This window comes from Malaclemys terrapin, chromosome 6 (genome assembly GCF_027887155.1).
Source record: "Malaclemys terrapin pileata isolate rMalTer1 chromosome 6, rMalTer1.hap1, whole genome shotgun sequence".
Taxonomy (NCBI): Eukaryota; Metazoa; Chordata; order Testudines; family Emydidae; genus Malaclemys; species Malaclemys terrapin.
Window position 1 is genome coordinate 105,335,677 of NC_071510.1, and position 13,328 is coordinate 105,349,004.

At 41.9% G+C, this 13,328-nt stretch overlaps 1 protein-coding gene across 1 annotated transcript in view; it reads left to right on the forward strand.

Moving 5' to 3' along the window:
- OXCT1 (3-oxoacid CoA-transferase 1) overlaps positions 1-13,328 on the forward strand; it is a 128,537-nt gene that overhangs the window by 20,763 nt on the left and 94,446 nt on the right. The window contains exon 4 of the mRNA XM_054031401.1: positions 8,691-8,826. Within this exon, the coding sequence (XP_053887376.1) occupies positions 8,691-8,826 (136 nt within the window). The remainder of the gene's footprint in view (positions 1-8,690; positions 8,827-13,328) is intronic.

A 13,328-nucleotide genomic window follows, 5' to 3' on the forward strand; every position in this document is an offset into this window, starting at 1 on the left:
CATAAACAAATATTGTGTGAAATTTTGGCTTTACTGAAATCAATGGGAGTTTTTCCATTGAGTTCAGTAGAGCCAAGATTTCATCCACTGTGTGCAAATGTGGTGTACAGCTATTGCACGTCAGCAATGAACTCTGTTGTAAGGTGCCATTGACCCTCTATTTGCCATTGTTCTGTAGTGTGTGCGCTCTGTCAGCATTCTGTAACTGCCTGTGGAAGTTCCTCATCTCTCAGGAAGCAGGTGGGAGAGCTACAGGAGGAGGTGGCCAGTCTGAAAAGCATCCGTGCACACGAGGAATTCATTGAGAGTATTACAGGGAGACATTCAAGGCTGAGGAAGCTGACTAGGACTGCTGTTATGCCACTGGGAGAGGAGGATATGACTCTTGTCACAGGGAGGACACTGCCTGGTGGTTACTTCTGGAAGCAGGCAGTGCTTCACCCATACTCCCTCCCACCCACCCACCATAGTGATGAAGAAACCTTATGCTGCCCTGGCAATGAGCGATGAGGAATTGCCCCCAAAGGTGGAGGAGAAGAAGCTTTGTACCCCCAAGACTGGGGAAATCTCAGCTACCACTCCCAGGAGGAAACGTAGGGTAGTGGTGGTGGACTCTCTTCTGAAGGGGACGGTGGCACCCATCTGTCGCCCTGACGTGGCATCCTGGGAGGTATGCTGCCTGCCAGGGGCCCATATACAAGAAGTTTTGGAGGGGCTGTCAAGGACCATCTGGCCCTCTGACTACTACCCCATGCTACTCATCCATGTGGGCATTAATGATACTGTAAGGTATGACCCTGAGCAGATCAGAAATGACTACAGGATTCTGGAAGTAAGGGTGAAGATGTTGGGAGTGCAGGTGGTGATCTCTTCGATCCTTCTGGTCAAGGGGAGGGACTCGGGACGAAACAGCTGCATCCTGAATGCCTGGCTGTGAGAATGGTGTTGCCAGGAGGGCATGGATTCCCTGACCATGGGATGCTGTTTCAGGAAGAAGGACTGCACAGCGGAGATGGGGTCCACCTATCAAGAAAGGGGAAGAGCATATTTGGATACAGACTGGCTAACCTAGTGAGGAAGCCTTTAAACTAGGTCCAATGGGTCAGGAGACAAAAGCCCACAGGTAGTCAAAAACATGGCCGCCTTGAAGAAAGGTTGGAATCTGGGGGGACTATGGGCCGTTATAGTGGGGATAAGGAAGAGGCAAAAGAGAACATAGGGGAAAAATCCAATCAGTATCTTAGTTGTATATCAATGTGAGAAGTATGGCGAGTAGACAGGAAGAACTAGAAATGCTAGTTAATAAACACAACTGTGACATAGTTGGCATCACAGATAATACACATGACTGAAATATTGGTATAGAAGGGTGCAGCTTTTTCAGGACGGACAGGCAGGGTAAAAAGGGAGCAGGTGTTGCCCTATATATTAAAACTATGTATACTTGGATTGAGGTTGAGATGGAAATAGGGAACAGACTTGTTGAAAGTCTCTGGCTAAGGATAAAAGGGGTAAAAAACAAGGGTGATGTCTGTACTAGATTCCCACCATGATTACCTAACCAGGAAGAAGAGGTGGATCAGGCTAACAAAATCATCCAAAGCACAGGACTTGGTGGTGATGGGGGGTTTCAATTACCCAGACATCTGTGGGAAAATAATACAGCAGGCACAGATTATCCAACAAGTTCTTGGAATGTATTCACCAAAAAGGTTAGTAGCAATTGGACATCTGACATAGTGAATGCCAATGAAAATGAGGTAGGATCAGAAGCTAAAATAGCAAAAGAACAAATTAAAAATTACTTAGACAAGTAAGATGTCTTCAAGTTACCAGAGCCTGATGAAATACATCCTAGAGTACGCAAGGAGCTGGCAGAAGAGGTATCTGAGCCATTAGTGATTTATTTTTGAAACGTCATGGAAGACGGGAGAGATCCCGGAGGACTGGCAAAGGGCAAATATAGTGCCCATCAATAAAAAGGGAAATAAGGACAACCTGGGGAATTTCAGAGCAGTCAGCTTAACTTCAGTACCCTGAAAGATAATGAAGCGAATAATTAAGCAATCAATTTGCAAACACCTAGAAGATAATAAGGTGATAAGTAACAGCATGGCTTTGTCGAGAACAAATTGTGTCAAACATCATAGCTTTCTTTGACAGGGTAACATGCCTTGTGGATGGGGGAAGCAGTAGATATGGCGTACCTTGACTTTTTTGATACTGTCTCGCACCTTCTCATAAACGAATCAGGGAATTACAACCTAGATGGAGCTACTCTAAGGTGGGTTCATAACTGGTTGGAAAACCGTTCCCAGAGAGTAGTCATCAGTGGTTCACAGTCAAGTTGGAAAGTCATATCGAGTGCTGCACCACAGGGATCTGTTCTGGGTCTGATTCTTTTCAATATCTTCATCAATGATTTAGATACTGGCATAGAGAGTACACTTATAAAGTTTGTGGATGATACCAAGTTGGGAGGAGTTGCAAGTGCTTTGGAGGATAGGATTAAAATTCAAAATGATCTAGACAAACTGGAGAAATGGCCTGAAGTAAATAGGATGAAATTCAATAAGGACAAATGCAAAATACTCAACTTAGGAAGGAACAATCAGTTGCATGCATACAAAATGGGAAATGACTGCCTAGGAAGGAGTACTGTGGAAAAGGATCTGGGGGTCATAGTGGATCGATCACAAGCTAAATATGAGTGAACAGTGTAATACTATTGCAAAAAAAGGAAACATCAGTCTGGGATGTATTAGCGAGTGTTATAAGCAAGACACAAGAAATAATTCTTCCACTCTACTCTGTGCTGATTAAGCCCAGAAGCGCAGGAAGCTCCCGAAAAGTGGTGGGACCACTGATTTCCAAAGGGTGGCTCTGCCCCCCATAGCCTCCTCCCCCCTGAAGCCCTGCCCACTGCTCACTCCTCTCCCTGCCCCCTCGCTCACTCCTAAGGAAAAAAGTGATCGGGCCATGGCCCCTTGGGCCCCTCTGTTCCATTGCCCCTGATTAGGCCTCAACTGGAGTATTCTGTCCAGTTCTTGGTACCATATTTCAGGTAAGGTAGACAAATTGGACAACATCCAGAGAAGAGCAACAAAAATGATTTGAAAATATGGCCTGTGAGGGAAGTTTGAAAAAATTGGGTTTGTTTAGTCTGTAGAAGAAAAGACTGGGGGGTTGGTGGGTGATAAGTTTTCAGGTGCATAAAAGGTTGTTACAAGGGGGAGGGAGCAAAATTGTTCTGGTTACCTCTGAGGACAGGACAAGAAGCAATGGGCTTAAATTGTAGCAAGGGTGGTTTAGGTTGGACTTCAGGAAAAATGTCCTCATTGTCAGGGCAGTTAAGCACTGGAATAAATTGCTTAGGGAGGTTGTGAAATCTTCATCATTGGAGATTAAGAGCAGGTTAGACAACATCTGTCAGGGATGGTCTAGATATACTTAGTCCTGCCTTGAGTGCAGGGGACTGGACTAGAAGACCTCTAGAAGTCCCTTCCAGTCCTACGATTCTATAATTATCTATCCCTTTCTTTAGGATTCCTAACATTCAGTTTGCTTTTTTGACTGCCTCTGAACACTGAGTGGATGTTTTCTGGGAACTATCCATGATGACCCCAAGATCTTTCTTGATTGTTAACTGCTAATTTAGACCTTGTTATTTTGTATGTATAGTTGGGATTATGGTTTTCCAGTGTTTATCACTTTGTATTTATCATCATTGAATTTGCATCTGCCATTTTGTTGCCCAGTTACCCAGTTACCCAGTTTTGTGAGATTCCTTTGTAATTCTTTATAAGTCTGCTTTGGACTTAACTATCTTGAGTAAATTTGTATCATCTGCAAACTTTACTATCTCACTGATTAGCCTTTTTCCAGATCATTTATGAATATGGTGAACAACACTGGTCCCAGCACAGATCCCAGGGGGACACCACGCCGCAGCTCTCTCATTATGATAAAGGACCATTTATTCCTATCCTTTGTTTCCTGTCTTTTAACCATTTACGGATCCATGAGAGGACCTTCCCTCTTATTCCATGACTTCTTACTTTGTTTATGAATCTTTGGTAAGGGATCTTGTCAAAGGCTTTCTGAATGTCCAAGTACACTATATTCACTGGATTATCCTTGTCCACGGGTTGGTTGACACCCTCAAAGAATTCTAATAGATTGGCAAGGCATGATTTCCCTTACAACAGCTGTGACTCTTCCCCAGCAAAATACGTTAATTGATGTGTCTAATAATTCTGTTCTTTACTAGTGAAGACTAGCCCTGGGAAAGCACTGCAGGTTTGGGCTGGTCAACATTGGAAATTGACGCTGGCATAGCTGTTTCCTAGGGGTGTGCAAAATCCACACCCATGAGAAAAGTAGTTCAGCCAACCTAACCCCTGATGTAGACAGCACTAGGTTGAAGGAAGCATTCTTCTGTTGATCTAGTTACTGCCTCTTGGGGAGGTGGATTACCTAGGCTAAATGGGAGAACCCCTGCTGTTGGCATAGGTAGTGTCTACACTTGAAGCGCTATAGCAATTTTGCTGCAGCTGTGCCTCTGTAGCGTTTCAAGTGTAAACAAGCCCTAGGAGTATCACAGTTTTGCTTCCTGGGCTCCTTCCCCTTCTGAGCAGTATCCTGTGGCAGTCCCATATGTGTGTAGGATACATTGCAGTGCAATTGCACTGGCTGCTGTGTTAGGAGGAGAGGGGCTGGAGCTAAGGCTGTGCTCAGTCATTGCTCCTCCTATCTACCTGCACAGAAGGGGGCTGGAGCAGCTCTGTAGAACTTGCTTCCCTTTATTGCAGTGCAACCATGCTATGAGTAGCTGGTGATAGAGAGTAAGGAAGCACCGTATGCCCTTTTATGCCCTTCAGAAATTGTGCAAGATAGGACATTATTTGGCCCTAAAATTTGAAGTCAGTACAGTATAGCTCTGCCACTTGCTCTCTGGCTTTGAGCAAGTCACTGAATGTCTCTGCCTCAGTTTCCCTATTTGTAAAATAGGGTCAATTCTATATGAAGGTGTTGTGGATTAATGAGCCCACATGTGCCCAACTCTCTGAAAGTGTGAAGTGTGATATAAATGCTTGCTACTAAATTTGTCAAAATAAATTAATGAAGTACATCTCATGGTACAATAATCTTGATTTTTCATTTTTTACTTTCAAAAGGTAATACAAAGTGTTTTATATACAGAAAAATGGCATAATGCAAGTGTGATGGGGTTTGGTCACAGAGCCCCCCTTGGGACTGTCACCTGATGTGCTGAATTTACCTCTGAGCCTGTTTTCCCTGCCAGCTTTGGACTGCTGCAACACCGACCCAGGTCTTGTCCACATCACCAAAGCTGTAGACTTTAACCAAAAACTGCTCAGCAGGTCATCTATGTCTAGCACCCAGACACCCATCTACCAATGGGATTCAAACCCCAAATAAATCCTTTTTACCCTGTATAAACAGGGTAAATTCATAAATTGTCCGCCCTCTATAACACTGATAGAGAGAGATGCACAGTGTTTGCTCCCTCAGGTATTAATCACTTTGGGTTAATTAATAAACAAAAGTGATTTTATTATGCATAAAAAGTAGGATCTAAGTGGTTCCAAGTAATAACAGACAGAACAAAGTAAGTTACCAAGCAAAATAAAACAAAACATGCAAGTCTAAGCCTAATACATTAAAAAACTGATTTCAGGTAAATCTCACCCTCAGAGATGTTCCAATAAGCTTCTTTCACAGACTAGACTCTTTCCTAGTCTGGGCCTAATCCTTTCCCCTGGTACAGTCCTTGTTAGTTGCAGCAGGCATCTTAGAAGAAAAGCAGGGGCTTTATCATGACTGGGACCTCCTTTGTTCTGTTCCACCCCATTTTATAGCTTTGGCACAAGGCGGAAATCTTGTCTCTTTGGGTCCCGACCCCTCCTTCTAAATGGAAAAGCACCAGGCTTAAGATGGATTCCAGTATCATATGATGTGGTCACATGTCACTGTAAGACCCCCTCCATTCTTCCAGGGCTGGTCTGCACGTACCCCAGAAGGTTTGCAAGTAAAGAGCCATTTACAATCAATTGTCCTAGTCAATGGAAGCCATCAAGGTTCTAAACCACCATTAATGGCCCACACTTTGCAGAATTACAATAGGACTTCAGAGTTATACTTCATATTTCTAGTTTCAGATACTTGAATGATACATTCATACAAATAGGATGAATATATTCAGTAGGTTATAATCTTTGTAATGATACCTTACAAGAGACCTTTTGCGTAAAGCATATTCCAGTTACATCATATTTACACTCATAAGCATATTTCCATAAAACATATGGAGTGCAAGGTCACAGCAAGATTAATCAGTTTTATAATTATACAACTTACAACAAGTGTTGGTTTAAATTTCAGAAGTCAATAAATAAGAGATGGCATTTACTCTTTAAAATTCAACAATGAAAATCCTGTGTTTGTTAACCCACTGCTGAATCTGGCTCCTTAATATGATGTCCAGGTGACAACATTAATGAGAGCAGTTATGTATCTTCTTTGATAAGATACCTAATACTGCACAGTATTAACAGATGATAAAGCCTAGTTTGGTCAGGGTCTGGTATTACCTCCTTTGATTAATGTTATCTGAACTAGCAAAACAAGTGAGTCCCTCTTGATCTCTTCATTCATTCTAGCATCATAACTTTATCTCTAACGATTTTTTTTCTTTTCTGAGCTCAGAAAGCTGCAGCATATATTTTGTAGAGTAGACATTTGATTTTTGTTCAACAGAACATCTCCCTTGCATCCATTTTGACCTCTTTGCAGATGGTCATTAGCTAAAGCTGGCTTTGGGGATGTTTACAACAGTAATTTCTGTAATCTGAAGGGAGGAGAAGGGGAAGAAATGGAAGGGAGAGCAATCCAACATATTGCCTCCTAATGGCATCATTGATGTAGAGTTAATTCACTTTTAATGTCAGTTAGAGAATGAATTGGCCTAACTCGGTGATAGGGACTGGTATAAGTTATGTAACTGAAAACCAATAATTTGTTTTAATTTTCAAGACAACAGGTATACCAGTGGCAAAGTTGAGTCCAGAATAAATTGTAGGTGTTTTAATCATTGCCTTTGAAATGGTCCCCTAATTTTTTACATTACATAATTGCCCGCATCACTGAAGGACAAAGAAAGATTGTTTTATGAGGGGATTAAAAAAATCTACTTTTTGTCTATAATAATGGATAATTCCAATTAGTTTTCCCTAAATTGCGTTTGAGTTAAAAATGTATAATATACTGGTGTTTTCCATGAGGCTCTGTATATTGGAAACTTGCATTCTCAACTATAATGTGCTGGATATCTGAATTTGCCCCATAAAAAGTTTCTTTTTATAAGTTTTCTCTGTTTCTTATCCTGAAATCCGAGGGCATACAGCAAATATTGTCCGTTGTTAGCTTACAGGGAGGCACCTTGTTACAAATGTTCAGTAAACAAACACTAAAATTCTAATGCTGTCTTTATGGGCAGCTGCGGAAAGAACTTCTTATAACTTCTTTGTGGGAAGAAAGTGCTGGGGCTTGGAGGGCTTTGAGGCTTAGGGAACGTTTGGGCCTCATTCGTGTGCAATAGTCTGTCCACGTCCTACAGAGAGCCCTGTTTAAAGTCAGTGGGGCTTGGGGTGGGTGGAGCAGTCAGCTGCTATACAATGCAGGATTGGTGCTGTAAGGGGAAGCTTTCTTTGGCTATTTTCTGTCTGTATTGCCAATTTTTTAAATTAAATCTTAATTTTGTGTCTGTAAGACTGAAACGGCTTCCTTCTGTCAGCTTACTCTGTAATGGAAGTCTCATCACATAGCCTTGTCCCACCAGGAGAGAGGGTGAGATGGTGGCAGAAGGAGTAAAGGATGCAACGGAAATAGTGACATTGGGAACGTTAGCATGATTATATACTTCTATGGAAAAAATAGCATATGCTGGTTCAAAATGCAAATCACAACATAAGCTGGCAGAGTGACGCACTGAAGAAAACCTCAGTTTCAATCATGTCTGTTCCTCAAGGAGTAGTGGCTTTCACAAGAAAGTGAAATGTTTACTGTAATCAGAAAATAAAATAGGAAAAACACCCCTCTTTGGAGTACAACTCACCCTACGACCTTGGACTTGGAGACCTGCCTCTCCCTTGTTTCCAAGCCCCCACTCTTATTTTCCTTTCCCTGAGCATCTATGCAAGGGGAAATCCAAAATGATCTGAAATTAACTTTGTTTATCAGAGACCTGATTGTGCCCTTTAATGTCTATTTATTTATTTATTTAGTGGCGAGGCAACAATTGAAGCAGAAGCTTTCTAAGGTTATTTTATTTGTTATTTTATTTGTAGCTACAAATGACAGCTTAACAAATAAAACACCTTTCAAATAAAGGTTTTAGCTTTACTTAGTGTTCTCACCCTGAGGGTGATGTCTGATCTCAAGGTGCCAGTGACTCCTCAATTCTAATTAATTCTGGCACTGACGTTTTCTTCCTCTAAAAACTGGGTCTTGCTCCTTTGCCTCCATTTCTCCATCTGTAAAATGGGAAGAATAATACTTCCTTGTCTTACAAGTGCCTTGTTAATTCATTAATGTTTATAAAGTGTTTTGAAGATGATACAATGCTCTGTATTTTGGATGTTGACTATTATTGGTGTTTTTCTGCACAGTGTTGACAATTTTGGACTTGGTCTTTTGCTTCAAACTAAGCAGATAAAACGGATGGTATCATCCTACGTTGGAGAAAATGCAGAATTTGAACGACAGTACTTATCTGGAGAATTGGAAGTTGAGCTTACACCTCAGGTAAGCTGCTTTCCATAAGGGGATCAGTCAATTCTCCTTTTTGGTCTGTAATAATAGATGATTCTCATCTTGTTTTCTTTTTAAGGGGTCTTTCCTCTTTTACTGTTGTTTTACAACACTAATATTTTCCATAGAGGTAGGTGTGTGTTGTAAACACACATGGCAGTTGTTCTCAAATTGAGGCCTGTGAACTGCTGGTGATCTGTTGTGAAATAATTGATCATGCAATGTAAACTTCTCTTGTTACCACTTGATGATAAATCACCTTAAAAAGCTTCTCAATAAGAAATTTAAATATTTGTATTGTTCACTGTTTGTTTCTAGAAGTGCCTGCAGTCTGCTAGGTAAACGTACAAGAGGGAAGAGGTCTTGCTCAGGAGAACTTACATTCTTAAAAACACAATGACAAGTTGAGCAGCATGGAGAGGAAGAGTCAGCTCTGGGGAATGAGCTGGAATTGAGGGCTAGTGGAACAGACTTTATGGCAAGAGAAGAGGGCCAACAGTTGAGAGTAAAAGTGAATGAAGTGGAGGGAATAGATGGCTGAGTCTATGAAAGTAATTGGGGAAAGAACTGGGAAGCGGGGACAGAGGATGAGGAATAAAGTCAGGGACATTGATGGATTGGGGGTCATAGAAGGGTCAGGTGAAAGTAATGGGTCTAGAACAAAGTTGAAAGAGATGAAGTGGTAGTTGGAGGGTGGGAAAATTTAAAATATTGAGAGATCCAAGAAAGAACAGTGTGTTGAGAAGACACGGTTGAGTGAATGGCTATTTTGGCATTGATCCAGGGTTGAAAGTCAAACTAGAAGTTGAGTGCTAAAGGGGTCAAATGAAATAACCAAAGATGAGGGTAAGAGACCGTGAAAAGAAGAAGAAGAAGATCCAGATGTCAAAATCAGAGAAGAAGGTGTTTTGTGGAGGAATTATGTACAGGGATATTATGCAAACATGAATGGGTAGGAAGATGGTCCAGAAGACTTTCTCTATAGATGAGATTCATGATATGAAAAAAGTTAGAGAACCCCTGAGTTGGGGTATTTGCTTCATCTTTGTTTATTAGATTAGAAGTAAATATGTAACTTCTGCTATCTAGTGGGAAAGAGTTAAAATTGGAGTTTTAAGTAGCACAGTGTGAAACTTAAAACATTAATAACATGTTAGTTGAAATCAGTCGTATTTTTGTGTTAAATCTCAGTGTGCATATATTGTGTTAGAATTTAATGCTTACAAGTTAGCTCTTCAGCCCAACCCAGCTATAGCAGTTCTTGCACTAAAGGATAATCAGGGATGTTGGGTACAAAGGTAACTTAGAATGTGGGTATCAATAAGACACTGTACTAGATCTAATATAGTAACTCCTCACTTAACGTTGTAGTTATGTTCCTGAAAAATGCAACTTTAAGTGAAACAATGTTAAACGAATCCAATTGTCCCATAAGATTTAATGTAAATGCGGGGGTGGGGGGGGTTCGGTTCCAAGGAAATTTTTTGGGGGCAAACAAAAGGCATTTATATACTGTACAGTACTGTAATGTACTGTGGTTGGGAAGTGCCCCTGGCTTACCCCACACAGGCACAGCCCTCTGCAGGCAAGGATGCTAGGAAGCACCTTTGCAGCAGCTTCCCCAGAGTACAGGTTCGGATTTTTCCGGGAATGCTCCAGGCCCACCTCTTCCTGTCCCCGCTCCACTCCAAGCCCACCTCTTCCCACCTCCACTCCACCTCCTCTCCGGAGCACGCCACATTTTCTCTCCCTCCCACCCCCAAATCCTAAGCGCCACTAAACAGCTGTTTGGCAGTGCTTAGGACTTTCTGGGAGGGAGGGGTAGGAGCAGGGAAGCATCCACTCCTCCTCCTCCCTCCCAGAAAATCTTAAGCGTCACTAAACAGCTGTTTAGCGGCACTTAGGATTTTCTGGGAGGAGCAGAGACATGGCGCTTCCCTGCTCCTCCCGCTCCCTCCCAGCACTTCGCACTTTCTGGGAGGGAGGGGCAGGAGCGGGGAAGCCCTGCATCTCCTCTCCTCCCCCTCCCTCCCAGAAAGTCCTAAGCGAAGCTCTGGGAGGGAGGGGGAGGAGGCAGAGAAGCAGAACTTGTGCAATGCTCCCTTGTAAAATCGCTGCTCTTCCACAGAATCTTACAAGCAGTCAGCCAAACAATGTTATAAGGGAGCACTGCACAACTTTAAATGAGCATGTTCCCTAATTGAGCAGGAATGTAACATTGAAACAGCGTTAGGTGGGACAACATTAAATGAGGAGTTACTGTATTGTAAAACTGACTGCATAATTCTAAAACATGCAGCTAGTCACTAAAACATATCCTTTGAAATAACACAGCATAAGACATAACACATGGAATAAAGGGTGTTAGTAATTAAGGCTGCAATAGGCGCCCTAACTATGTGTTGTGCAGAGCTGACCCCAGGTACATACAGAGTGCGCAGTTGCTCTTGGCTCTATGCTACTGAGAACGCTGCTTGTCTGAACACTAGAGAAGGAGAAGCATCCAGCATTCCTTTCTACCCGATTGGCTGGCCCAGAAAAGATCTGGCTCTTGCCACTTCCTCAGCTACCAAAGTTAGTTTATCCTGTATGTTGAATACCTCCCACCCAGACTCTCAAGCAATCCACTTTCCTCTCCCCACTTTGTGACCAGTGCCGCCAACCTGAAGATCTAACAAACTTCTCAAATGTGAGAGTTGTGTGATACCGGGTATACCAGGTGCAAGTTTTTAACAGTAAGGTTCATTAACACTGGAACAACTTGCCAGGGGATGTAGTGGATTCTGCATCACATGAAATATTTAAATTAAGATTGCATGCCTTTCTAAAAGATATGTTGTAGTTCAACCACAAATTACTGGGCTTGATACAGGCATTACTGGGAGAAATTCAATGTCTGGTGTGATACCGGAGGTCAGACTAAGTGATCACAACAATGATCCATTCTTGCCTTAAAATCTGTAAGTCTATTAATATAATTTGGGGGAGATGATGGGGGAAGGAGGATACATTTCTCTGGCAAGTTGCTTTTAAAACAAACTAACTGAAAACAATCGTTTGTAGCTGATAGAGGCTTTTGAATGCTAGTAGTTCTGGTAGAGATGGATTAGCTGCAAAGTGCAAAAGAGGTAGATAAAGGTACATATTAAATGCAATAGATTGTATGGATATCACTGTCATGCTGCCTGGAGTGCCACCCTCAAGGCAGACTGTCAAAAAACCAGGTAGTCACTCCAAGTTGGTTGTATGTTCTATAATTAGATTTCACCAACCCAGTAACAAATGTGAACTCCTGAAGCACACTATAACAGTCTTACTGTGGAGTCACAGACAGTCCCCTGGGGCATTCCAGTCTATGTTGTCACCCATGCAAGCTGGACTTGGTTGCTATACACCAAAAATCATATCACATTCAGGTTGCTTCCAGTCCCAAGAGACAGTCACTTACCCCAGGTCAGTTTGTACCTCAGATCGCTCACCAAAGACAATGCTTGTAGCCAATCCTGTAATAAACTAACTAAAGATTTATTAACTAGGAAAAAGAAATGAAAGAATTACTTACAAGTTAAAGCAGGCAAACATAGATACACAAATGACTTGGTTCTGAAAGGTAACAAGAGTTGTAGCAATCTGTCAGCACTGAATGTCTTTTAGGGCTAACCCCAGGTTGACCTTGAAGATCTCTGCTTCTGTTTCACAGCTCCAGCACTGTAAGATTTCAAACAGCCAAAGAGGTGAAAAATTTTCTTGCTCACTACCTTTATTTCCTTCTTCCAGAATTCAAGCTCATGGGATGATCCCTTTTGCACATAGCCTCTTTATGTGCCTGAAGGGACAATTAACAAAGTCTTTGCATTGTGATGTCCCACAATGGCCCATTTAGTTTTGATAGCCTTCTAAATGAGCAGGTGACAGGCTGACAGTTTCAGGTCAAGCATGTTTTACAGTTATAAAGCAAATACTTTATTACATGCTTTAAGGTAATATTTAAGATATTATAAGTGAGATTAATGCATGCAGCAACTTACAAGCTTTCCATAAAGTCTAAATACTAAACACTTTGTTATAAGTACAATACCCATCTTAACCATACTACAGGTGAAACAACTGGTTTCCAGCAATGAACTGGTCTGTGCTCAGCTGAGGCCTTGGGAAGAGCTGGACCTTGGCTTGCCAGCCTCACAATCACCACCGCTTATTTGGCACTCAAGAAGAGAACCCAGGCTTTACTGACTCCCAGCCTCCTGCTGAAACTAATAGGCATTGCTGTCTGTCTCAGTTTTGAATATTGCATCCATTGTTCTGTTTCCCTAGAGACTTCAGAGCACGAGAACTAGAATTTAGACAAATATGTAGGTTGGTAAAAAAGGCTGTTTGTACTAATGCTGGTAGCCAAGTGGGGAATAGGAAGAGAACAAAGAGTGCATGGATTTGAGTAATATACCCGTAAACAAGCTAGAGAAAAGGGGATTATAAAAGACAGAGGCAGGAAGTTG